The 23,892-nt window shown below is 41.0% G+C and overlaps 1 protein-coding gene across 2 annotated transcripts in view; it reads left to right on the forward strand.

Annotated features, from left to right (window-relative positions):
- Positions 1–11,824, forward strand: part of DPP8 (dipeptidyl peptidase 8) — a 57,380-nt gene extending 45,556 nt beyond the window's left edge. The window contains exons 16-21 of one of the 2 annotated variants that reach the window (XR_005718584.1): positions 1,609–1,755; positions 2,157–2,343; positions 2,961–3,113; positions 4,324–4,466; positions 5,172–5,283; positions 7,629–11,824. Coding sequence is in view for 1 of the 2 variants with exons in the window: in XM_040225844.1 (XP_040081778.1) it covers positions 1,609–1,755; positions 2,961–3,113; positions 4,324–4,466; positions 5,172–5,283; positions 7,629–7,751 (678 nt within the window). In the remaining variant the exon portion in view is untranslated. The remainder of the gene's footprint in view (positions 1–1,608; positions 1,756–2,156; positions 2,344–2,960; positions 3,114–4,323; positions 4,467–5,171; positions 5,284–7,628) is intronic. The other variant, XM_040225844.1, reaches the window with a different exon arrangement.
- Positions 11,825–23,892: the final 12,068 nt, after the last annotated feature.

The raw sequence follows: 23,892 nt of genomic DNA on the forward strand, positions 1-23,892 counted from the left end.
CTCTTTGCAACCCCATGGATTGCAGCACGCCAGGCCTCCCTGTCCCTCACCGTCTCCTGGAGTTTGCCCAAGTTCATGTTTATTGCATCGGTGATGCCTTTCAGCCATCTCTTCCTCTGACGCCCTCTTCTTCTGCCCTCAATCTTTCTCAGCATCAGGGACTTTTCCAATGAGTCGTCTGTTCGCGTCAGATGCCCCGGGTACTGGAGCTTCAGCTTCAGTCCTTCCAGTGAATATTCAGGGTTGATCTTCCTTAGGATTGACTGGTTTGTCCCAGGTTCTGGCACCAAGAAATGGAACAAAACAAAACAAAAGATGGGTTTGATCTCTTGCTGTTCAAGGGACTTTCAGGAGTCTTCTCCAGCACCACAGTTGAAGGCATCAGTTCTTTGGCGTTCTACCTTCTTTATGGTCCAGCTCTCACAATCATATGTGACCCCTGGGAAGGCCACACCCTTGACTATACGGACCTTTGTCGGCAGAGTAATGTCCCTGCTTTTCAACACACTGTCTAGGTTTGTCATCGCTCTCCTGCCAAGAAGCAATCGTCTTCTGATTTCATGGCTGCAGTCACCGTCTGCAGTGATTTTGGAGCCCAAGAAGAGGAAATGTGTCACTACTTGCACCTTTTCCCTTCTATTTGCCATGCAGTAATGGGGCTGGATGCCATCATCTTAGTTTTTTTAAATATTTAGTCTTAAAAAAAAAAAATTTAGTCTTAAGCCAGCTCTTACACTCTCTCCTTCACCTCATCAAGAGGCTCTCTAGTTCCTCTTTCCTCTTAGTGTCCACCAAAGCCTTGAACTTCTGTAGCTTTCTGCCCATTAGTTAGAGTCTTCTTTTCACTGGAGAGTTTACTTCTGGTGAAGCACTAGACTGCATCTAATTTCTCAGTCATTTTGAAGTATAGTTTCTAGGATGCTAAAGTTTTTTAAGAATCATCACCTTTTGCACTGATCTGTGTAACAGGAAAAAGTAAGCTGACTGGTCACAGTATTTTATTAAAGTACTGAAGTTTTCCCTCTACTGGTCAGAGACAATCCCAGAAGATACAGGTAGGGAGAAAAAAAAATGGTCCTGTTCCATCATTTGAAGGGTGCATTTCTTTCTCAGGGTAGAAGTAATCATTTTAGTAACTTTTTTATGGAATAGACTAAATCATTTATCTTATAGTAGTTAATATCTAGGTTATAATTTTGAAGTCTGTAATTGTTCATTAGTCCTCTGAACTTTGCATGTGAAGTTAAGAAAGAAAAGAAATAACATAAACGTGAAAAGATTTAAGTTAATTTAAAAATATATCAGGGAAGGGGAAAGAGGGAGTTACTAAACAGTGACCTTAAAAAAAAACCCTGAATTATGCGAGATGAATAAGTTCTTGAGATCTGCTGTGCAAAATCGTCCTATGATTAACAGTACAGTATTGTACACTTAAATTTTTAAGAGGGTCCATTTTATGTGTTCTTGCCACAAGAAAATAATTTCATTTTATAGGCAAAATAATATTAAAAATGTAAGCTTTCTATTTTTTGCAGCATCCTGCCTCTCTCATTTGCTTTTGTGTGTCACCATAGAATACATTTCATTGAAGTTGTCTTTCTTCCTCAGGTGCAATTGGTGAATAATCGGTTTAAAGGAGTGAAGTACTTCCGACTGAACACCCTGGCCTCTCTGGGCTATGTGGTTGTGGTGATAGACAACAGGGGGTCCTGCCACCGAGGGCTTAAATTTGAAGGCGCCTTTAAGTATAAAATGGTGTGTGAGCATACCAGCATTTCTCTTTTAAAGACATTTGCAGTTTTGGGTGCTTTGTTTGATGTGAAATCCCAGAGACAGAAATGGGGAAGGGACTGTGAGTGAGTGTGCATGTGCACATATGTGAGCATGTGTTGGGGGTGGGAGGGGAGGTGCCACCTGATCCTCACTAGGCTATTCCAGTCCACCTCTAAGTAGCTTTGTGGAGCTGAGAGAGAACCACTTTTACATAGAAACCCCCTCTCTATTTTTTATGTCCAGTTTAGCCAGAAGGCATCACATTTAGTTTTCAGCATCCTGTACACTATTAAGAGGAATAATTGAGATTTGTTCTGTCCTCTGTGAAGAGAGAAACCGACTGATTAGTGCCTTCCTTGTGACAAGCCTCTTTCTCTCTACAGGAAGCTTTAAATGCTACCTTTTAGAGATGCCCCATGTCCTTTCTGCTGCTTTGGGAAATGATGAGAATCCGATGTTCCTTTTGCACAGTAAGGCAGTTACTGTGTTTGCCAGTGTATTGGACATGCTGAGTAAGACATGGGGATTTTCTCCCACAGCCAGTTCTTTGACCTTATGTTGTATTCTCATGTAAGTTTTTGTTTTTATTTTTGTTTTTGGCTCAGTGAAGTGAGATTGTGTGCACTGGCAGGCCTAGTAATACAGATAGGGTGGTGGTGATAGGAATTAAGACTATATAGGACTTTAAAGAAATTGTGTGTTCAATTCCTAGAGGTAGATAATGGACAAAGAGGAGGACAAGACCTCAAGAGTGATTCCTTCCACTTTATTGCATGAAGTTTTAAAGAGAAGTAAAATTAGTCATCCACTTAAGGGGGCTACTTTTTCATCTTTGGGTATAGGAAGGCTTGTTACAAGGAAGATGCTGACCTCTTAGCAGACAACAGAACAAATGGAAATGGGAAACACCCATATGACAAAGGACATTTGGGGTTGCAGTAGGAAAGAACTTTGACTAAGGGGTAACTAAACTCTAGGACAGGCTAGCAACAGAAGCTATAAGCTCCTATCTAAATAGAGTTAAAAATTTTTTTTCCAAGCCACAGAATCTCAATCAGTAATAAGTTCTTTTCTAAAAAAAAAAACCACAGGTGTTTTTAGTAAGAACATCTGCCAGCTTTCAAAACACTCTTATAATGAGATTTTTATTTATCAGAGTCAGTGAAATGTTCTCCCTTTTTTGACAGGGTCAAATAGAAATTGATGATCAAGTGGAAGGACTCCAGTATCTAGCCTCTCAATATGATTTCATTGACTTAGATCGTGTGGGCATCCATGGCTGGTCCTATGGAGGATACCTGTCCCTAATGGCGTTAATGCAGAGGTCAGATATCTTCAGGGTATGTGATTTCCTATGGTATTTCTTTTGCAATAAGGGTAGAATTTTTTATAAATTGAGATACAAGAAAAGAACCAAATTTCTGAAGTTGACAGTATTATGAAATGTTAGGGTTTGTGTGTTTAACAGCCATGAGAAATAATAGATTTATCTTGTCAACTTGTGGGGTATATATTTATATTTCTTTATCTGTATATATCTGTATAAAATACTTGTCAGCTTGATCAGTTATTAGCTATTAACAGACATATGCCAAATATTATGGGAGATAGTCATGATTAGTAAAACCCACATTCGTATTGGGTTGTTCTCATTTGTTTAATTATTGGGCTACAGCCTCTGAGGGCAGGGATCTATCTGCCTTATACTGTATCCTCAGCAGCCAAGCACAATGCTTAGCACATAGTAGGTCCTAAGTAAATCTGTACCAAATGAAGAAACTACTAAATATATAAGCAGTGATTACAACTTTATAAACAAACTCTTAGAAAAATATGTTAGAAAAAAGATGCTAAAAACTGTTAAGAAAATAGAAATAATGAGTAGCATTTTTCTTTTTTTAATATTTCATTAACATGATTTTATTTTACAGTGGAAATTATTTATTTTTAGGAATAAAAGTGATAAGGTTTTTGTATATTCAGATAATCTTTATTTATAATAACCACAAAATGAAGTCTGAATACTGCCATAATTTTCCCAGGCTTGCAGCTGTCAAGAAAGTAATTACAATAATTAAATATAAAACTGTGTGGGAGCCTTAAAATGAGACAAGTGTTTAGTATGTAAATATATTTCATTCATTGTTTTACATTTTGTACTGCCAACAGAAGCTAAAAGAACAAAAAAGAAAGTGACTGCCCTTCCTATGTAAAGCTGGCGCTTGTCCCGTGTTTTTTTCCTCATTACACTGAGGCATTCATATGTTCTAGTTCAGCCTCCTCTTCTAATGGAGACTCATGTTTATGTTTTATCCAGCCCAGGTTAAGGATTTAGTGTGTGCCACCTCTGTGGAACATGAAGCTATCTGACTCATTAAGTATCAAGTTCTTGACCTTGGCATTCCCTTTTGATTTTCTGAGTTGCCTGAGACCGCAGTTGTGAGGCTAAAGCCTAAAGATAATTTTAGCCTATAAATTTGCAGTTACAGACTCTCAGTGTTAACCATTCTTTTCTGAACCTCACTTGACTGTCACTGTTATCTTCTGTAGGTTGCTATTGCTGGGGCCCCAGTCACTCTGTGGATCTTCTATGATACAGGCTACACGGAACGTTATATGGGTCACCCTGACCAGAATGAACAGGGCTATTACTTAGGATCTGTAGCCATGCAAGCAGAAAAATTCCCCTCTGAGTAAGTTCAAGCTTTAAAATTAACATTATAAATTTAAAATTGTATTTTTTAAGATTGTCTTTAATAATAAGGAAAGCTACAAATATGATAAAAATAAAACTAATATTTTATGGATTACTAGAAAGCATGGCTGTTTCCTTAAAGCTGAATTATAGGCTAGTCATATAATTTGGGTTTTTTAGCAAGTTATATTTGAAGCAATTGCTTAAGTGCTAAAAGAAGCTTATTAATTAAGTATACCACTGTTTCCCTGGGGACGGCATGGCAACCCACTCCAGTATTCTTGCCTAGAGAATGTCCATGGACAGAGGAGCCTGGCAGGGTACAGTCCATGGGGTCTCAACGAGTTGGACACGACTGAGCAACTAAGCACAGCACAGCACCACTGGTTCAGAGTGGAAAAAATCCCATTTCTGCTTCCATATATTTTACAAATAGCATATATGATTATTCTTTTTCTAGGGACATGCTGTAATTATTGATGTATGATAATATCTTAATAGAAAATTGAACACATTTAATTTTTTTCATTACATGTAGCATCTGGATGATATATTACTAATTTAATATTGAAATGTTGAATCCTTATTCTAACATTACAGTATAAGGAAGTTATTGTAGTAGGTTATGGTTAGTTTTAACAAGTTAAGTAGTTTTCCCATATACTGTATTTTACCTCATCCTCTGATATTTCCATTTCTCCAGACCAAATCGTTTACTACTCTTACATGGGTTCTTGGATGAGAATGTTCATTTTGCACACACCAGTATATTACTGAGTTTTTTAGTGAGGGCTGGAAAGCCATATGATTTACAGGTGAGTTCTTTTAATTTTCTGATTAAAATAGTCATGATTCATGATTGGTTACTTTGGAATATGATAAACTATGGAGTGAGGTTGAATTTTCAGCTGTGGCCACTCTCTGCTTAAGAGAACTGAAATAATAGGCATAGTTAGCAGTGCCTCTAGTTGGATAAAAGTTAAGTTTCTATTCTATTGAAGTCAGGATGAAAATTGGCCTGTCCGATTACATGACTTATGTATCTGTATCTGCTTTCAATTTGTAATCGTGGACAAGATGACAGGAGTCCATTCACTATCCTCCTTTGCTTTTCTTCTTCCCCTTGGAAGGGTGAGGAAATGCTACTTGATTTCATTGTTGTAAAGGATTTTTAGGACCTGAATATATGGTCTTTTAATTTTCTTCTATTTTATATTGACACTGGGGCAGAAACCAAAAGTTAGCCACCTCCATTGCTCCATTATTTAAAAAAAAAAGCCTTTAAGAGAAACTGTTCCTTTTCTTCCTTGTTTCTACTCCTTGCATGGATTATACACTCGTAAGAAATGAAAAATGTTACTTTTCCTTCTTTTATGTTTCAGTTGGTATTTATTCAGGTAAACTATGAGATATTTAGCTATAGCATCAGTTTTCAGGGGTCTCAGGACCCTTTTATATACCAAACAGTTTTTGTTTGCATGAGTTATGTCTATGAGTATTGCTCTTACATTGACTAAGAAAAATCTTAAAATATTTATTTATTTAACAATGATAAACTATTATTACATATTAGCACAGATCACATTTTTTTAATGGGGGAAAACAATTTAAAGTTTACTGAGAAAGTTAGTACTGTTTTAGATATTTGTAAATCCCTTTAATATCTGACTTAATAAGAAATAACACCTCAATGCTCATATCTACTTCTGTTGTGTAGTGTTGTTTTGGCTAAAGTAAATGAAGAAATTTCAGCCTCACAAAATACTTAGCTAAGAAATGGGAGTAATATCTTAGCTTTTTCAGATAATAATGGCTGTTCTTCTTTGTTGCTACACTAAAGCTGGACAAATGGTACTTTCTTACAGGTTAGTTTTAGTGTGGAATCCGAAGCCGTATCTGTAAACTTTTCATGCTCTGTTATAGTCTGTTGGGTGGCTCTTGTACTTCAGATGCATCTTTTATCCATGCATTGGTCATCTGGAAAACACTGGTTCACCTCTAATTGTTGACTGATTTCATCATACAATATTTTTTAAATCACATGCATTAATACTACCACTGATCCCAACAGAAAAGTCTTCCAGGTATTGGGAAACTCATGAAATAGTAGTGGTAGATGCAAGTTTTCCAAAATTCTAATTTTCACTTAAAATCTCGAAATTTATCACTAACAACAAATACTGTCAATGTTGTCTTTGAAGTAGCCAGCTCACATTATTTTTGAGAAAATGTTTGCCAAATAGCCAAGTCTGAATCACCGTAGATGTCTTTCTTTCAAGTGAGAAAATGGAGTTCCATTTATAAGCTCAGTTTTAGAGACCCTGGCAATCCAGTGGTTAAGACGCCACACTTCAGTGCAGGGGGTATGGGTTCGATCCCCGGTTGGGGATTTAAGAGCTTGTGTGCCTCGAGGCACAGATAAAAGAAAGAAAACTCAGTTGTACCAGTCTTTCCCTTCAGACATCCTGTAGCAGAAGTGCTTTATGCATTCTGCCCATTTTATCACCACAGACTATAAAAAGACCTCTGCTCAAGGGTTGCAATTTAATAGAATTCTAAATTTTACTTCTGCTTAAATGAAGCTGGCATTTTTTCCTATTTACTAAAGTGTGTGTCACTGATTTGATTCATGCCAAGGCACCAGCAGTTTTACCCACCATTGTCTTTCATTATCAGTGCAGGTGCCAACACAGTGAATAAGCGCTTATTCTTTAATGTCTTAGTTTTGTCTTAGTTTTGTCCTGAAAGTAGTTTTGACCCTGTGTATCCCTTGAAAGGGTTTCTGAAGACTCCAGAAGTCTGCAAACCACACTTGGAGAACCATTGATCCTTCTGTAAGCTTAGTGATACATAGGGAATTACAAAAAGAAGAGGGACTTCTCCAGCAGTTCAGTGGTTGAGATGCCACACTTCCAGTGCAGGGGGCGTTGGTACCTGCCTTGGACACACTGAGCCTACACATTGTGGGACATGGCCAAAAAAAAGTTTTTTAATAATAATAATAAAAAAAAGAGGGGAGCCTTTACATTGGAGGTGTGTGTGCAATATCTTGGAGAAGCTCTGCTCCATGTTATTAATCCCGTTGAGAATCTCTGGAAAGCTCTGGAAGGAGATACTAAATTCTTACTTTTTGTATTTTGATTTTGTTGTTGTTTTTAAGATCTACCCTCAAGAGAGACACAGCATAAGAGTCCCTGAATCTGGAGAACATTATGAACTGCACCTTTTGCACTACCTTCAAGAAAACCTTGGATCACGTATTGCTGCTCTGAAAGTGATATAATTTTGACCTGTGTAGAACTCTGGTATACACTGGCTGTTTAACCAAATGAGGAAGTTTAAATTTAATCAGTAGAGAATTGATCATCACATTTTGGTACTTGCCACATAACATCTACTTCTGAAAGTATATCTGGTGCCATGCAGGTGTTTACAGCTTGTGGATAGTAATCTAATACCTTAACCATACACACACAAAATTAAATGACACATATTTCTAAGGGACCCAGCAATACCTTGAGAATCACTGAGAGAAATAAGACATTAGCACCATGTATTCATACTACCTTATTTTCATTTTTAATAGCATTATGAAACCTCATGGACTTAGTGTATTTTTACAGTATACTTCTGAGTTTGTTAAAATATGATGATATTAGTGATTGGCTTGGTTCAATTCCAGAATCTCTGACTAGTTACAGATTTGATAGCACTTAAATGTAATTGAATAGCTTCTGCTTCATTGCTTGGGGTGTATCCAGCATGTTATAAAGTAATCACTATTAAACCTAAGACTTAACCAATCATTAATGATTGTTCAAGGTTAAGTTAGTGGCCTCCTAAAGACACTTACTTTGTTTCATTCAAACTCTGACCAGTTTTTAGCCAATTTAAATTGTATCTAGTATAAATGGTTCTCTTTGATGATATGACCGAGTGGGTTTTTCTTTTCACATAAAGGCAAGTAACTGTATATGTAGCATGATTATAACATTGATAATTACAGGCAGGAAAATTTTAATCAGATAATTAGAGCTTAAATATTTGTAGGCAGTTCCTTTCCCTTTGGGAAAAGAAGAAAGTACACATTCACTCGTATTCTTCAGAAAATTTAGTGGTGCCATTTTCCATTGGGTATTTCCTCACTGAAATGTTCCAGAGTTTTAGGGCACTGGAAGGGAATTTTGGTGGAGTCAGGGAGACCAGGGTGTGGAGAATGGCAAGGAGAGGAGAAGGCAAGGGTCTGCTTAAGAACTAAGCAGAAGTATAATCTGACCAAAAATACTCATGAAAAAGTTTAAGAATTGAAATTTAAACTCCTAGAATATTAGCTAAGGAAACCAGAATTAAGAAATCACTCTCTTGCCAACAGTTACAGACTAACATTATTCAGGGGAAGAAAAGCTCCTTACAGTTACTTTTACATTTCTAATTTTAATTTTTTGCTATTTTCTTCTTAATTTTGGAAGCCTTACAAATTGAAACTTTCTTGAACCTTTATAAATTATTTGAGCATCATTTAAATATTGTGATCTTAAAATACAGAGGTTTCCAGACAACCTCTTTACCATAAACTGATCCCCAGCCAGCCATAGCTCTCTTTTTCAGTGTTCAAAGCTTATAAGCGATTTCTTGAATGGTCATGACATTTTCCTGATTTAGCCCTAGCGCTTGACTATTAAGGGAGCTCATAGTGCTGATTGGTGCTGATTGGGATCTGTCATCTTAGAATCTTAGGGTGCTAGCTGGGTCACATTGGAGCCAATGTCAGAGAAGGCACCCAAGAGTTTGACCCTTTTTATCACAAGCCTCAATGTTTGGAAAGTCATTATCAGTACTTCTAAACAATGTTCCAAGAGAAAAAAATTTTACTGTCACCATTACAGAGTGAACAGATTCCTAATCCTAGAGAGCACAGCCTCCATTAGTAAAGATAACTGTGCTTGAGATGTGGACTTCATCTTTGAGGGCCACATGGGAGGTGGGAGAAGTCCAGAGATGGCAGGGTGACCTGTTGGTTCTGTCCATGGAGGGGGATTGGGTTTTGCTGTTTTTGTATTTATACTGTATTATAGGTACCACACTTTTCCCTATGACTGTATATGTATTGATTTTCTTGTTTATGATATTTTCCCATGCTGAGATATGTTTATATTCTTTTCAATGTTAAATTAAATTGATTTGGGTAATATTCTTCCCCAAGAAAGTATTTTCCCCCATGACTTAAGTTTGTATCTGATTGCTGAAGACGATTTTTGTTTGTGGACCTAGTTGGCCTCCAAGGATATATCCTTATATAATATGCAAAGTAGAAATGGTATACAGTAACTTTTAGACAGTTGTTCATTTGAAACCTCTTACCCAATATCGCTGTGTTTTCAAAATGGCATCTCGTATTTTACCAAAACAAACCTTAGAGGAACCTCATGGACTCTCAGATTCACAGGTGTTTTCCTTTTGGTTCTTGCCATCTGCTTTCCTCCCATCTGCTTTCCTCCCATCACAAGGAATGCATCTGTTTAACTGCCCTGTCAGTCAGTTAAAGGCCATTCTCCTTCTACAGAGGGGGAAAACACCTGACTGAATTTGCATGCAGAAAGACAACTTGACTGAATTTGATTTTTAAAATCAATGTGAAAAGCATAGTCAATTCAGGCAATCTGTAGAAACCTCACTAAAACTATTTGTACCCTATGTATGGGCAACAGACTAAAAGGCAAGAGTATAGCAACATTTTTAGTGAGAACCAAAAAGCACTAGGTTAAACATCAGCGGGGAGTTTTGCAGGTTTGATAATTGAGTGCACTTGAACAGCCATCAGGTAGGTATGGTTGCTTGTGTGTTGAGCAATGAGACTCAAGATCTGATTCATCTGGGATGCTTTTGAAAAGAAATGCACTCTTGAACCTTACTCTTAGAAATTTGGATTTGGTTGATTAAGTGGAGCCCAGGAATCTGCATTTCTAACAAGCTTTCCAGGTGACTCTAAAGCAAGTCATTTGTGGGGCTACTTTAAGAAACTCTCCTATAGGACTGAGTTGGGTTAAGAAAATAATAGGTGATTTTTACACTGGACTGATTTTCAAGAACCTAAAACAATAGTCATACAATAATTATTGGCTGTTTTTTCACTCTGAAAGAAGTGGAAGATATCATTAACTGTCTCCCCTTGGTCTGGAGATTAATTTTGGAATGAAGGTTTTTCCCTCTTGCTATTCCTGGCTTGTTTCCAATGCCTCATACATAAGAGGAAGAAGTCACAATGCATGCATGATTTTTCAAAAGAATGAGGTAATAGATAACTGATGCTTACTTTTACTTGTTTTATTTCTTAAAGGAAAGTATATCCCACCTCTCTGTAATATTGTCTCTCTTTAGGTGGAATGATTCCTATGAGATCTCTCATTAATATAGAATTACAGAACTTTCAAGCTGTTAATTATATCTTTGATATAACCTGATGTTCTCATTTTTTAGAGGAGGAACCTCCATATAGAGCGGAGAAAATATACCCGTGGCCACAAAGCCCCTTAGTGCTTTGTCAGTACTAGACCCCATCCAGATATCCCAACTCATGGTAGTTAAATGATATGTAGAAAAGGCAAATTTTTAAAGAAGTATTTATTAATATATTCCTATGAAACATTTTAAAGATAACATAAAATGGTTAATTTTTCCATTCTGAAGTAAATGCTAAGCATGCTTATTAATGAAGCAGTACTTCTAATTAGTATATGACATTCTGAAGTTAATTAAAATTGTTACACTCAACGTGTCTTCCTCGGTGTATTGGGAGGTTTGGGGCTTGGGATATAAAGTGCTTGTTTAAGCCTAGGAACCCAAATTAGAGCTATTTAAGCAAAGAGACATGGCCATACCTAAACTAAGAGATGGAAGCTGAGTGTCCGTTCCCAGCAGACATAGGAAACTTTCCTGACTCACCTTTCCACAGCCCAACCTCACCTGTCCATCTTGCAGCCTAAAATATGAAGGCGTGTTAGTGCCAGGTGCTGGCTCCAGCTTTTTCTTACTTTGTCAAGGGACAGTTCTAGGTAATCATTTAAGAAGTCTCTCACAGAGAGAGAAGTAGTGTTTGTATGTTTGTTTTTAAATAACCCAAATACAAATTTATGTTGCATTCAGCACAATTGGAGTTCAGGTCTTTAATTTTAGAACATAAAGTGCCTGCTGTTTTAAGCATTGACTTGTATAAAAAGAACTGCATGTCTCACTCCAGTAAGTTTATGGGTTTTCTCATTTTCAGCTACATGGCTTTTAATCATGTAAAGTGAAACATTAGTTTTGTTGCATTTTATTACAGGTTCTTTGTTGCAATAAAGATGCTGCTAAAATTAATTGATGTAAATGTCCCTTTTTCCCCCATTCCGCATTTGTACACTCTTGCTTTGACTAGTGGCAACCGTGACTGGTTAAAACACACAAACAAGATCATGTGCTTGCAGTGGAGAATGGAGACTGCAAGGTGATGGATTACATGTGGTTTCTAGTATAGATACTAACCAAAGATACATCCAGGCTTCCTTGATAGTTCAGTTGGTAAAGAATCTGCCTGCGATGCAGGAGACCCCGGTTTGATTCCTGGGTCAGGAAGATCCCCGGAGAAGGGATAGGCTACCCACTCCAGTATTCTTGGGCTTCCCCTGTGGCTCAGCTGGTAAAGAATCCACCTGCAATGTAGGAGACCTGGGTTCGATCCCTGGGTTGGGAAGATCCCCTGGAGAAGGGAGAAGCTACCCACTCCAGTATTCTGGCCTGGAGAATTCTGTGGACTGAATATTCCATGGGATTGCAAAGAGTCGGATACACCTGAGCAACTTTCACTTTAAAAGATGCATCCAGACACAGAGGGAGGTGTGCTTTGTATGTGTAAATGGTTCCCAGCACCCAGAGCTGGTACTGCAAGGGTGGGTGATGCTTGGAGCCAATGATTAGCATCTCCTCCCTGAGCAGCTGGCAGTTTCTCTGGAATACCTCTTGGAGTTGACAGTGGTTTCTGCATGCTCCCTAGGAAGTTACAAGGGAGTTCAGTGTAATACTTTCCTCAGAGATTTCTTTGGCAATTCTCTGGTCTTTAAAGGCTGAACTAGAGAAAGGGTGGAGGAAAGAAGCAGATGAACCCCTCTAAAAATAGTAAATTTGTATTTGTCTCATAATTCTTCCAGAACAGACCTTCAATTTGGATTCTATAGCCCTCTGAAGTTGTATGCAAAATACTCCATGAATGAGTGGGGGTGCATTCTGGGGAGCAGGGCTTTGGCATCAGATTCTCAAAGGGATAATGTTTGTTTGTTTGTTTTAATGCTGTGTTCTATATTAGGGTCTTTAAACTTTTATATATAAAAATTTAGAAATAAAAGATTATCTTTAAACATCCTACTGCCATAGACCTATCCTTTTTACCTCATGACATATTTAAAAAAGGAAAAAAAAAAACCATTTAAATGACCTTGGGATAAACTAAGGTGCACTGGGTTAACCTGTTGAGGTTACTTTTAGCCAGAAATGATCAGCCAGACCCACCCAAACTAAAGAAATTTAGTACCTCAGCGTACATATAATTTATGGCATTCCAGATGAGAAACTTTTTATAGACTATGATCTCTTTAATTTAGCCAGGATTATTGCTAATCAAAAATCAGCTTTCAAACTGGCCATAATCATCCCACAAAGATGGATGGCAATGCGGACTTGCCAGTGGCTCTTGGGCTCTGTCAGAGCAAGCATGTGACCTCAAGGCCTCTGACGGCCCTCTGGCCTGACCTCACCCATGCAGTGGTTATGAGAAATATGGATTGATCCCTTCGTGCTTTGGAGGGGAGCAGGGTTAAAACAACTGCAATGTAAGGATCTCATAACCATAATTTTATTTGGGGCTTGGAGCAGTTTGGGGAATTAACAGGATTTGAATAATCAGCCTAGTTCTGTCCACAGATCTGGTGCCCTGGCCATGCCACCCTGGATGGGTGTGAGCTCTCACTGAAATGGATTACATGGGGTTAGGTCTGACACAGGGTATGAGATTTTTGAGTTTGTGTGCTCCTTACTGAAAGATACACCTTCTAAATTGGCTACCTGCTTGAGCTCTTGAAATAGAAGTTTGGGAACAGGACAATGGTCCTTAGTGTCAGGAATCCACTCCCTGCCACTGCCCCCACCTGCACATCTTCACCAGAAAAGCGCTCTGCGGAAGGGCATAGTTAAGCGTTCTTCTCAGACTTCCCTGGTGGCTCAGATGGTAAAGAATCTGCCTACCATGCAGTTCGATCCCTGGGTCGGAAAGATCCCCCGGAAAAGGAAGTGGCAACCAACTCCAGTATTCTTGCCTAGAGAATCCCAGGGATGGAGGAGTCTGGCTGGCTACAGTCCCTGGGGTCTCAGAGTTTGATGCGACTGAGTGACTAACACTTTCACTTTTAGCATTCCTCTCACAAGTGACAATTATTCACAGGAAGGTCGTCCGGCCAGGTAGGTTCTGGAAACCACAGTGCTCTTCTACGAAATGGACTCTCCATGTTGGCTCAGTTTCTGGGCACATGGATGGCCACAGCGCCATACTCAGCAGGCATGTGAATGCCACCCTCTGTACCTAATGTACTTGGGCACTTAATGGAGTGTTGCTGAGCCACGTCATTGTTTTTCGTTGTCTCAGCTGTCCGTCCTCAGTCCTATCTGCTCCTACCTCCTCAGTCTAGGACCTGTAATATCGTGCTGGGTTGGAGTAGAGAGTGAAGATAAAGAATTCCACCTGGAGCTGGAAATGGCAGCCCAATCCAGTATTCTTGCCTGGGAAATCCCATGGACAGAGGAGTCTGGCAGGCTACAGTCCATGGGGTCACAAAGAGTCAGACACAATTGAGCAACTGAAACAAAAATAAGTGGCATCTGAAGTTTCTACACCCAAGGTAATCTGCGAGATGAGAGCTGATGTTTGACTGGTCCCCTCATACGGAGTCGTGTTGATTAAAACAAAAAAAGCATTAAGTATGCTTTAGGAATGCCCATCACTCAGAGGGCAACTATCCATATTCCAGGCTCTGAGCTGCTTGCTTTTGTAAAACCATATAGACTATTAGCTATTTGAAGTGAGTGTGTAATTGTTCAGAACATGTGGGTTTCATGTATTTGAGTTCCTGTCCAGTTACTGTCAGTTTTTCTTCTGCTGCCAACCTGTGACTCATGAACAACTAGGATCTCTTGTTCTTTCATTTCAGGGGCTGTTCCAGGACTCCAGTCAGTAACTTGATTATTACAAGGTGCTGCATATGTTGATAACCATATTGCAATACAACTCAAGGAAAGGATTCAGATTTTTATTTTTAAAATATTTTTGTTTCCTTCTCTTTTGAATTTTATATCCATGTATCAGCTCAGACATGCCTAACCTATAGATGGGGATATTTATTATGAAATGGGCATCTTTTTTTTGAAGAGAATATTTTGCTTGAAAGGCAAAGGACTGAAATTTCCAAGTGACTTTCTTTGGAGAAGGAGAAATATCGTATGACACCCCTTATATGTGGAATCTAAAAAGAAATGATACAAAGAACCTACTTACAAGACAGAGACCCACAGACTTTGAAAATGATCTTATGGTTGCCAGGGGAAAGAAATAGTTATGGAGTTTGGGATTGACATGTACCCACAGCTATGTTTAAAATGGGTAACCAGCAAGGACCTAGAGCACACGAAACCACTCTGTTATGTGGCAGCCTGGATGGGAGAGGAGTTTGGAGGAGAATGGATACATGTATGTGTATGGCTGAGTCCCTTCCACATTCTGAAACTGAAACTAGCACATTGTTAATTGGTTATACCCCAATACAAAATAAAAGGTTAAAAAGAATTCCAAGCGACTTCAAAAAAGCAGTTGCCAACTTCACTGACCAAACATAGTAGCAATCATGTGCCAGGCCTGTGTACAGGAAACAAAGATGGAGAGGACACAGCCCTTTGCCCTCAGCAGGTCCTCGGGACCAACTGCACCTCCCACCTCACTAGTGCACTTGGCAGAGCACTGCCACCTTCTTAACGGCGTGATAAATTCACACCGTCTTACTCCTGTCCCTAGTCAAATCCACTCAACACTCAAAGCCCTGTGTCACCTCACATTCCCTCACATGGTCTCTTCTCTCACCCACAAGCACCTGGAAAGTTTCCCCTTTTCTTCTTTTAATTAGTAGAACGCATGCTTTGAGGCCAGACCCAGGTTCCTCTTGGTACCCTACAGAGCTTATATGAGAGTCTCCCAGCCAGCATAGGTGATACTGCACAATGGTACCAGCGTCAGCTTTGGAGCCTGGCTTCAACCCTTGCCTCTGCTATTTGCTATCTTTATGGGCTTGTGCATGTTTACATAACACTCTGATCCTTGGTTTCCTTAAGTGAGAAGTAGGAACAGTAGCAGAACCCTCCTCAGTGGGTTATTGTGAGGATTAAATTTGTTTAATATACTAGAAGGCACTTGGTGCCTGGCATGCAATAAAAGTGCTCAATAAAAATTATCTTAGATTTAGCACTTAATTTTATACCATACTGTTTGCCTCTGATTTTGTTTCTGCACTTAGATTGGAGACTGTTAGACTAGGCACTGTATTATACTTGGTTAACTCTCCCCATCATACCTACTATAGTCAGGTAGGAATCACTTATTAGATACTTAAATATCAAAAAATTTTTAATGAAAAAATTATTTTGACCTCCCCTATATGAGATCATCTAATTGATAGGTGATAGGTTCCTGAATACCCATCCACCAATCTATTCGTAAGACTGCAAAAGAAAATTCTCCCCGGATTTAAGCTTTTAAGACTCCTCTGAAATGTCATTGGAATTTCTATTCTTTGTCTCCTGCTGAGGCTTTAGGTCTGGAGGAGTGGTACTTCTGAGCCCTGCTTGCAGTCACAATTGCCAGGGGAACTTATAAAAAGGCAGATGTCTGAGTCTTTCCTGGGGTCAGTTACATCAGCATGGTGGGGCGGGGGGGGGGGGGGGGTCAGCCATATTTTAATAATTTTTGATAAGCTCCCTAGGTGATACTAACGTACAGCCAGAGTAATGTAGAACCTTTGAGACAGAGTAATGGAAGCCCGCATTCATGGAATGTCAGAGCCAGAACAGACTCTTAGAAATCATCTTGGACGTCCCTGGTGGTCCAGTGGTTAAGAATCCGCTTGCCAGTGCAGGGACACGGGTTTGATCCCTGGTCTGGGGAGATGCCACAAGCCATGGAGCCACTAATCCTGTGTGCCACAACTACTGAGCCTGCGTGCCTTAGAGCCTGTGCTCCACGAGAGATGCCATCACGGTGAAAAGACCGCCTACTGCAACTAGAGAAAGCCCATGCACAGCAGTGAAGACCCAGCACAGCCAAAAATTTAAACAAATAAATGAAATCAGTGACCCCTCCAATCATTCTAGAGATGAGGAAACTGAATCCCGGAGAGGACCACAGAGCCACATGGCTGTCAAGTGGCAGAGCCAGTGCCAAAAATCAGGCCAACTCCCTGAGGTACAGGCATGTAAAATGACAGAGGCACAAAGGCACAGAACCAGTTGGTAACCGAATAGAGACACTTGAATGCGGTCCCCAGGACTCCTCCTAAATTTCCTAAAACCTCAGATGTTATCATTTTTATGATCTTCATATTAGAAACATAAAACTAAATAAGAATACGTCTTAGAATCAAGGAAATAAGGAATTTGCCTGAAATCTGAGCTCCTCTGGGGACTGAGCTCATGCTGAGCTCAGAAAGCCTGAACTGGGTGGGTCTTGGATATGAATCTCCCTGAACTTGCCCAGAGAAAGAAGGGGGAGCATGAGAAAGGCTAGCATATCTGAAATCTGATAGACTTGTGTTTGAGTCCAGCAGTTGTGCTCTTGAGCAAGCCCTTGGCTTCTGTAACCTTGGACTCTCCAGTGGGGTTCTAATACCTTCTTCACGGAGTTGTGGTGAGGTCGACGTGTTGGAAGTGATTTATGAAGTTCAAGTTGGCACTCTTGCCATTGATCTGACCTCATCTCCTCCAAGGAGTGAAGGGCTGCCAAGGGGAGCAGTCTGCTTTCCAAGACCTGAGCTGTCAGACCCAAGCCCTGGGGAGATGTTAGATGCTGGGTGGGGAGGGGAACATGAGTCAGCCCCAGAGATCTTGGGAGAAGACCAGGTTCCAGGACGAGTAAGGAAGGTGGAGACAGAAGCCTCCCATGGGGGTGACCAGGCTCTGCCTTGACCTCAGATACTTCTCATTGGCCTGACTGAAGGCTGATCTTCTAGAATTACACCTTAACTTGGATGAAGGTATCATTAACTGTAAGACCCTTGTTAGCATAACATGTTTTACCTGTGAGCAGTTGACACGTTTCCCTCTGAATACCAGCTGCGTGCTAAGTTGCTTCAGTCATGTCTGACTCTGCGACTGTATGGACGGTAGCCCGCCAGGCTCCGCTGTCCATGGACGTTCTCCAGGCAAGAATACTGGAGTGGGCTGCCATGTCCTTCTCCAGGGGATCTTCCTGACTCAGGGATCAAACCCATATCTCTTACGTCTCCTGCATTGGCGCCTTGGTTCTTTACCAGTGGGCCACCACGGAAACCCTGAATATCAACCGCTAGCAATGGCACCCCAATCCAGTACTCTTGCCTGGAAAATCCCATGGACAGAGGAGCCTGGTAGGCTGCAGTCCATGGGGTCACTAAGAGTTCAGCACTACTGAGCAACTTCACTTTCACTTTGCACTTTCATGCATTGGAGAAGGAAATGGCAACCCACTCCAGTATTCTTGCCTGGAGAATCCCAGGGACGGGGGAGCCTAGTGGGCTGCCGTCTATGGGGTCGCACAAAGTCGGACACGACTGAAACGACTTAGCAGCAGCAACACCTATATGGTGAGTGCCCCACCGTTTACACTATATTTCCTCATGACAGCATCATGTTCAATTTGATCATCATAGTAAGCTTAGTTATGCAGTATTAATACCCTCCACCCACCATGTTGCTTTTTTTTTCTTCCTCCAAAGAAAGAAATGAGAGCTCAGGGAGGTTGTGTGTGTGCCTTGTCCAAGGTCACAGTGCAGAAGCAGAATACTATTCCTGGCTTCACTCATCCTTGAGCAAGCAACATGAGTTGAGCAGCTGCCATGGCCTGGCTCATGCTGAAGGATTCAGGGATCTGGGAATGCTCAGAGGAGTCAGTCTACTCTCAAGGGTTCTCAATCCAGAAGTGGACACAGATATATAAGCAAAAGAGGGTCAGTACAAAGAGAGATGTTGAGTGCTGAGTCTTGTGTGAGCCCCCCTACCCCCAAGAGGCAGGGAAGAACAGCAGTTAGAACAATGGGCTTTGACCTAGAGTGTCTGTCTTCCTGTCTCCCACCGAATCACTTCCTACTGTGTGACCTTGGGCAAGTTACTTAACCTCTTTGTGCTTCAGCCACCTCTTCTATAACATAGAGTTATTAATGGTACTACTTCATGGAGTTGCTGTGAGTTGTATGAAAAAAATGCATGCGGAATTCCTAGTATCTGACACACAGCACTCAACAAATATGAGTGACTGTTTTCTCTGGGCAGTGGAAAAGAGGATGGTCAGGGCTTTCCAGTGGTTAAGAATCCACCTTGCCATACAGGGGACACTGGTTCAATCTCTGGTCTGGGAAGATCTCACATGCCTTGGAACAAATAAGCCTGTGCACCCTAGAGCCCAGGAGCTGCAAGAGAAGCCACGACAACAAGAAGTCCACGCTCCACAATGAAGAGGAGCCCTGGCTCACAACTAGAGAAAGTCCGCGCACAACAGTGAAGGCCCAGAGCAGCCAAAAAGAAATACATAAATAAAAATTTTTTAAAAAAGAAAAGAGGATGGTCAAGTAGGGCTGCACAGAGGAGGTGGCATTTGGATTAGGTGTCAAGGAATGAGTTTCTCCAGGTAAGAGTAAGTCATTCTAGGCAAAGAATCCTTTCCTCACAGGCATGAAGCAGGTAAAGTTTGGGAGCCGGCACTCTGGAAGGCGGGAAGCTGAGTGCGGCCCGAGGAGGCTACGATAGGGAAGGGGAGTGCTGGGATGAGCTGTAAGGGCCTTGAACAGTGAGAGCCCTTGGGGTTGTGCATCTGGCCCCCGCCCCTCTCCTGCTGGCTGCCCCTCAACCGGTTTAGTGTGTCTGAGAGACCAGAAGAGAAGGTGGGTCATGAGCAGATATACTTTAACTTTACTGACTTACTTTTGCCCTTGCTGGGTCTTTGTTAGGCTGTGCAGAGAGTGAGGGCTACCCTTGTTTGCTGTGCATGGCTTCTCACTGCAGTGACTTCTGTCATCGCAAAGCACGAGCTCTAGGTTGTGCAAGCTTTGGTAATTATGGCACGAGCTCTAGGTTGCACAAGCTTTGGTAATTACGGCCCGTGGGCTCAGTAGCTGCCGCTTCTGGGCTCTAGAGAACAGGCTCGACAGTTGTGGCGCACAGGCTTAGCTGCCCTGAGGCATGTTGGATCTTCACAGGTCAGGGATGGAACCTGTGTCTCCTGCATCGCAGGCGGACTCTGCATTGGCAGGCAAACTCTTTACCACCGAGCCACCGGGTAAGCCCCTAAGACATACATACTTTAATGGGGAAAGTGAAGAGGAAAAAGGGTATTAGGTAGGACAGGACCTAGGGAGGACTCAGGCCCCCAGGGGCTGAAGGAGGCCACAGTATCCAGCATGGAGGGTGCAGCTTCCAAAGATGGGTGGACAGTGTGACCAGCATCACCTACCTTCAGTTCCGCAGAAGGTGGGGCTTGCATCCTGCCACAGTCAGTATATCCAGCTACAGGGGGAGCTTCCAGAGACCTCGGGAGAGAGCTGTTCTCAGCCCACCATGGTGGGTGTACAGAGGCCCCACACAAGGGGACAGAAAGAGCCACTCCAAACCCAGGCCTGCAGGGGAAAGGTGGCCGTAGGCACAAGTGGGTGTCCAAGAGCAGTGATTCCAGCAGGAATTAGCTGCTGGGCTCAGCAAGGTGGTGTAGAAAGCTGTGGGGGAAGAATGGCCCAGGGCAGGAAGGCCACCATGTGAACAATACTTGTACCATCTCTTTAAGTTTTAACTCTATCATAGTTAACATACCCACATAGCTTAAGGAGTCAAGTTCTAAAATCTCTAAATAACATGTTTGTAACGTTACTCTGTGATTCTTTTTTCCAGTTTTACTTCATTATCTAGGGGTGTCCCACTACGAAAGATTAGAATTTAGCTGTTTTGCCTCCCATTTCCACCAAACACACACACCGCTTACCCCCTCCTCATCTTTTCAAAAGAGCAGTTCTACTGCAGTTTTACTTAGATCAATATTCAGTGTTTACATCATTATAACTATGTAAATGTACTCAGAGATGAGTCATGTATTGTAATAAACTGAATCATTTTCATTTATGCAGAACTTTGTTTTATCTATATAATTATCTTTTTTTTTTTAGGTGTATGTATCAGCTTCCCTGGTGGCTCAGTGGTAAAGAATCTGCCTGTCAGTGCAGGAGACACAGATTTGATCCCTGGTCTGGGAAGATCCTGCATGGCATGGAGCAACTAAGCCTGTGAGCCACAACTACTGAGCCTGTGCTCTGGAGCCCAGGAGCCGCAACCACTGAAGCCCACTCAGCTTACAGCCTGTGCTCTGCAAGAGAAGCCTGCTCACAGCAACCAGAGAGTAGCCTCTGCGCAACGTAACTAAAGAGAAGTCTATGCAGCAACGAAGACCCAGCACCGCCAAAAATAAGTAAATAAAATGATTTTTTTAATGGTAATTTTTAAAAAAGTGTATGTATTTATTACAAATTCAATCCCAAACTGGTCACCCTTTCCACTGATATTTTTTGTTTTAATTGCTAACATTTCCAATGTTTTTCTTTTTAAAGTACACTTTCATTGCCAATATCCAGCATTTCAGATATTTAATGAGTTTAATAGGTTTGGACTGGTGACATCTGGAAGGTAACCTTGAAGGAGCTGAGACTCAAGTTGAGTTTTACAGGATTGTATATATTTTTCCATTATGGTAAACTATACATAACAAAATTCACCATTTCAGACATTTTAAGTGTACAGTTCACTGGCATTCTGTACGTTCACACTGTTGTTCAACCATCACCACTATTTATCTTCAGAACTTTCTCATCTTCCTTAACTGATATATTTTTTCCTTAGTTACATTTACTATTTCTGTTTACAAAAATAATATGTGTTCAATGTAGACGATTTGGCAAAAAAAAAAAAAAAAAAACAGAAAAGCACAAAGGAAAAATGAAAATATCCCGTAATTTCACAAATCTGTTAGCATCTGTTGATAAGAAAGAAATGAAAAGATATCTTAGGGTGAGAAGACCCACCCATCCCCCTGGGTCAGAGGATATGAGCAGAGGTGTCCTGTGGGAGATGGTTTCAAATGTGAAGAGTGAAGATATTCTAAACATATCTATCTTTAGTATCTTCCTCAAAAGGGGATGAATGAAAGAAGCAGAGAGTGGTTCTAGTAGTGAACCCAAGCCAGTAAAGACTCTAGCATGTGTTCTGGTTATCTGGTAATATATATCAAACCATCCCAAAATTAACGGTGCAAAACACCGACAACAACCACATGTTACCATTACTATTTCTCACAGCGCTGGGGGTTAACTGGTCTCAGGATCTCCTATGTGGTGCGGTCCGTCAGACAGGAGCTGGGGGTGGACATGGGAAGGTTTCCTCACACCTTTGGCTTCTGGACTGGAACAACTGGGGCTCCTCCAGCATCTCCATCTCCATAAAGTCTCCCCACATGGACTCTCCAGCATGGCAACTTCAGGGTGGCCAGACTTCCTACCTGATGGCTCAGGGATCCAAAGGCACGTGTCGTTTGGAGAAAGCCAGGTGGGAGCTGCATTTTCTTGACACAGCTCAGAAGCCATGTAGTACCACCGTCACCACATACAGTTCAGTTCAGTTCAGTCGCTCAGTCGTGTCCGACTCTTTGTGACCCCATGAATCACAGCACACCAGGCCTCTCTGTCCATGACCAACACCCGGAGTTCACTCAGACTCGCGTCCATCAAGTCAGTGATGCCATCCAGCCATCTCATCCTCTGTCGTCCCCTTCTTCTCCTGCCCCCAATCCCTCCCAGCATCAAAGTCTTTTCCAATGAGTCAACTCTTCGCATGAGGTGGCCAAAGTACTGGAGTTTCAGCTTTAGCATCATTCCTTCCAAAGAAATCCCAGGGCTGATCTCCTTCAGAATGGACTAGTTGGATCTCCTTGCAGTCCAAGGGACTCTCAAGAGTCTTCTCCAACACCACAGTTCAAAAGCATCAATTCTTCAGCGCTCAGCCTTCTTCACAGTCCAACTCTCACATCCATACATGACCACAGGAAAAACCATAGCCTTGACTAGACGGACCTTAGTTGGCAAAGTAATGTCTCTGCTTTTGAATATACTATCTAGGTTGCTCATAACTTTTCTTCCAAGGAGTAAGCGTCTTTTAATTTCATGGCTGCAGTCACCATCTGCAGTGATTTTGGAGCCCCCCAAAATAAGGTCTGACACGGTTACCACATACAGTGCTTTAGAAATGAGTCCCTAAGGTCACTATATTCAAAGGTAGGGGAAGGAGATTACCTGAAGGGAGGGATGTCAAAGAACTGGTATAACTCTCCATACCTGTGGGTTCCATATCTGCAGATTCAAAAAACCACAGACGAACATTAAAAAAAAAAAAAAAAATTCCAGAAAGATCCAAAAAACAAAACTTGAATTTTCCACCCATTGCCAACTATTCACATAGCATTTACATTGTATTTAAAACTATTTATATAGCATTTATAATGTACTAGACATTACAAGTAATCTAGAAATGATTTAAAGTGTATGGGATATTATATGTAGATTATATGCAAATCCTTCCCCAATTTATATAAGAGACTTGAGCATCCACAGACTTTGGTATCCATAGAGGGTTCTGGAACTAAGCCCCCACAGATACTGAGAGACAAGGGATGACTGTATTTTAAAAATCACTACAGTCATTGATTCTGGTATTTATTCTGGAATGATATGAATGCCACAGAACCCCATTGCTGGTCCTACAGAGCAATTGTTCCATAAATGATTAATTTAGGATCACAGAACCTACTGAGATCTTAGAGATTACTCAGGCAAATGCTTGCCAATGCTTTTTGATGCTCAAATCCCTTTCACAGTAATACGCTCTCTTGACAGCTTCCTTAGTGATTTAAAACTCTTGTCATTTTTGCATAGTAAATGACAAAAGAGTAACTTTTTGAAGCATTCGCTTAAGAAGCATTCACTGGGCTCTTACTATATGCTGCACACTGTGTTGGATCCCAGGAAAATAACAAGATATATATGGCTCCTGCCATAATGAACTTACTGTATGGCGGT

The sequence above is a fragment of the Oryx dammah genome, unplaced genomic scaffold (genome assembly GCF_014754425.2).
Source record: "Oryx dammah isolate SB20612 unplaced genomic scaffold, SCBI_Odam_1.1 HiC_scaffold_26, whole genome shotgun sequence".
NCBI classification, from domain to species: Eukaryota; Metazoa; Chordata; class Mammalia; order Artiodactyla; family Bovidae; genus Oryx; species Oryx dammah.